Source organism: Myotis davidii, unplaced genomic scaffold (assembly GCF_000327345.1).
Source record: "Myotis davidii unplaced genomic scaffold, ASM32734v1 scaffold954, whole genome shotgun sequence".
Lineage (NCBI taxonomy): Eukaryota > Metazoa > Chordata > Mammalia > Chiroptera > Vespertilionidae > Myotis > Myotis davidii.
In genome coordinates this window covers 362,218-364,147 of record NW_006285487.1, presented here as the reverse complement: position 1 = coordinate 364,147, position 1,930 = coordinate 362,218, and the positions used below count along the sequence as shown (strand labels likewise).

The 1,930-nt window shown below is 55.0% G+C and overlaps 1 protein-coding gene across 1 annotated transcript in view; it reads right to left on the bottom strand.

Annotated features, from left to right (window-relative positions):
* Positions 1 to 8: 8 nt before the first annotated feature.
* RLBP1 (retinaldehyde binding protein 1) overlaps positions 9 to 1,930 on the bottom strand; it is a 32,271-nt gene continuing 30,349 nt past the window's right edge. Inside the window, 2 exon segments of the mRNA XM_015559170.1 lie at positions 9 to 326; positions 461 to 507. Coding sequence (XP_015414656.1) covers positions 80 to 326; positions 461 to 507 — 294 coding nt within the window. The 3' untranslated portion in view covers positions 9 to 79.

Below are 1,930 nucleotides of genomic sequence, written 5' to 3'. Positions count from 1 at the left end.
CGCTTTTCCCAGCCTCTGGGTCCGGGGCACTGGGGAGAGGCTCAGGGATGCTAACTACGGGTCGGAGGCAGGAGTGTCCTCAGAAGGCCGTGTTCTCCGCGTGGGCCCGCGGGCCGAAGAGCTGCTCAGCCACCACCTTGCCGTCGTACTTGGGCAGGGAGCCCCCAAAGTCGGTGGGCAGGATGTCCTTGTCGACCTCCTGGAAGAAGCCGGAGAGGTCATCTCCGTGGACAAAGACCTGCAGGAAAGCAGAGATAGAACTGATCTGGGGGGCCCTAGGATGCCCTCATCAAAAGTCACCGAACAGCCATGGCCGGTGTGGCTCAGTGGATAGAGCGTCGGCCTGTGGACTGAAGGGTCCCAGGTTCGATTCCGGTCAAGGGCACATGCCCAGGTTGTGGACTCGATCTCCAGAAGGGGACATGCAGGAGGCAGCCGATCAATGAATCGCTCTCATCATTGATGTTTCTCTCTCTCCCTCCCCTTGAACCGTGCTGGGAAGGAGTCCTGCGGGGACAGGGAGCACCCCAATGGCCTCAGAGGTCCCCGCTTACTCCCCCACTCCCTCTCCCTCCCCAAGGCACAGGGACAGCCCCCTGAAGGTTCCAGCCCCAGGCCACCAACTGGGGAGCCCTGGCTTCACCCCTCCCCCCCCCAGAGAGGAAGCCCCAGAGGCCATGCAGCCCAGCCCTCTCCCCGATGCTGCATGAAACCTCCGGCTTCGATGGCGTGAAGAAATGAAATGGTAGCCTCGCTGGGTTTGTAGGGGACCGAGCTTTTCAAACCCATTTGTCTGCTGAGTGACTGCAAACTATCATAGACCACAGGGACACCTCTGCATGCTCACTGTCGCCCACCCATCCCCGCCTTCCTTCCCCAGGTGCATGGACAGCTGACTTAAGATGAGCTCTAAGGAAGGACTCATGGCCCCGCCAGCGGGGCTCAGTGGTTGAGCGTCAACCTATGAACCTGCCCGCAACCCAGGCACATGCCCTTGACCGGAATCGAACCTGGGACCTTTCAGTCCACAGGCCGACGCTCTATCCACTGAGCCAAACCGGTTTCGGCAGGGACCGGGCTTTTCAAACCCACTTGCCTGCTGAGTGACTGCAAACTATCACAGACCACAGGGACACCTCTGTCGTGCTCACTGTCCCCCACCCATCCCCGCCTTCCTTCCCCAGGTACACGGACAGCTGACTTAAGATGAGCTCTAAGGAAGGACTCATGGCCCTGCCAGCGGGGCTCAGTGGTTGAGCGTCAACCTATGAACCAGGAGGTCACCGTTTGATTCACGGTCAGGGCACATGCCTGGTTGCGGGCTCGATTCCCAGTGCAGGGCGTGCAGGAGGCAGCTGATCGATGATTCTCTCTCATCATTAATGCTTCTATCTCTCTCTCCTTCTCCCTTCATCTCTGAAATCAATGAAAATATACATTTTGAAAAAGAATAAAGTTCAAATTGTTATTGGGAATTCTATGATGACTAGCACCAAGCTTCTTAGTTTAGAAAGAAAAACTAAAATGGAATGTTTTAGTATCAATTGCTCAGTCCTGTAAGCACGTGACCCCGGTTTGAGAACCCCTGGGATGGAGAGATGCACCTGATGACGGCCAAGGGCACAGACCTCGGTTGCAGGCTCCTCCTCGGCCCGGGCCCTGGTCTGGGCTCGTGCAGGAGGCAACCTATCGATGTGTCTCTCATCAATGTTTCTCTCGGTCTCTCCCTCTCTCTTCCACGCGCTCTCCAAGAATCAATGGAAAATATCCTCAGATGAGGATTAAAAAAATATAGAAGAATGGATAAAGACTTCCCAAGATAGGCACTGTGAAGAGACTGGGTGTGTTTTTATTTTCTAAGCATATAAAAGAACACATACATACACACACACTCATACACACACTCTCCAAAAAAAATGTAATCATCACA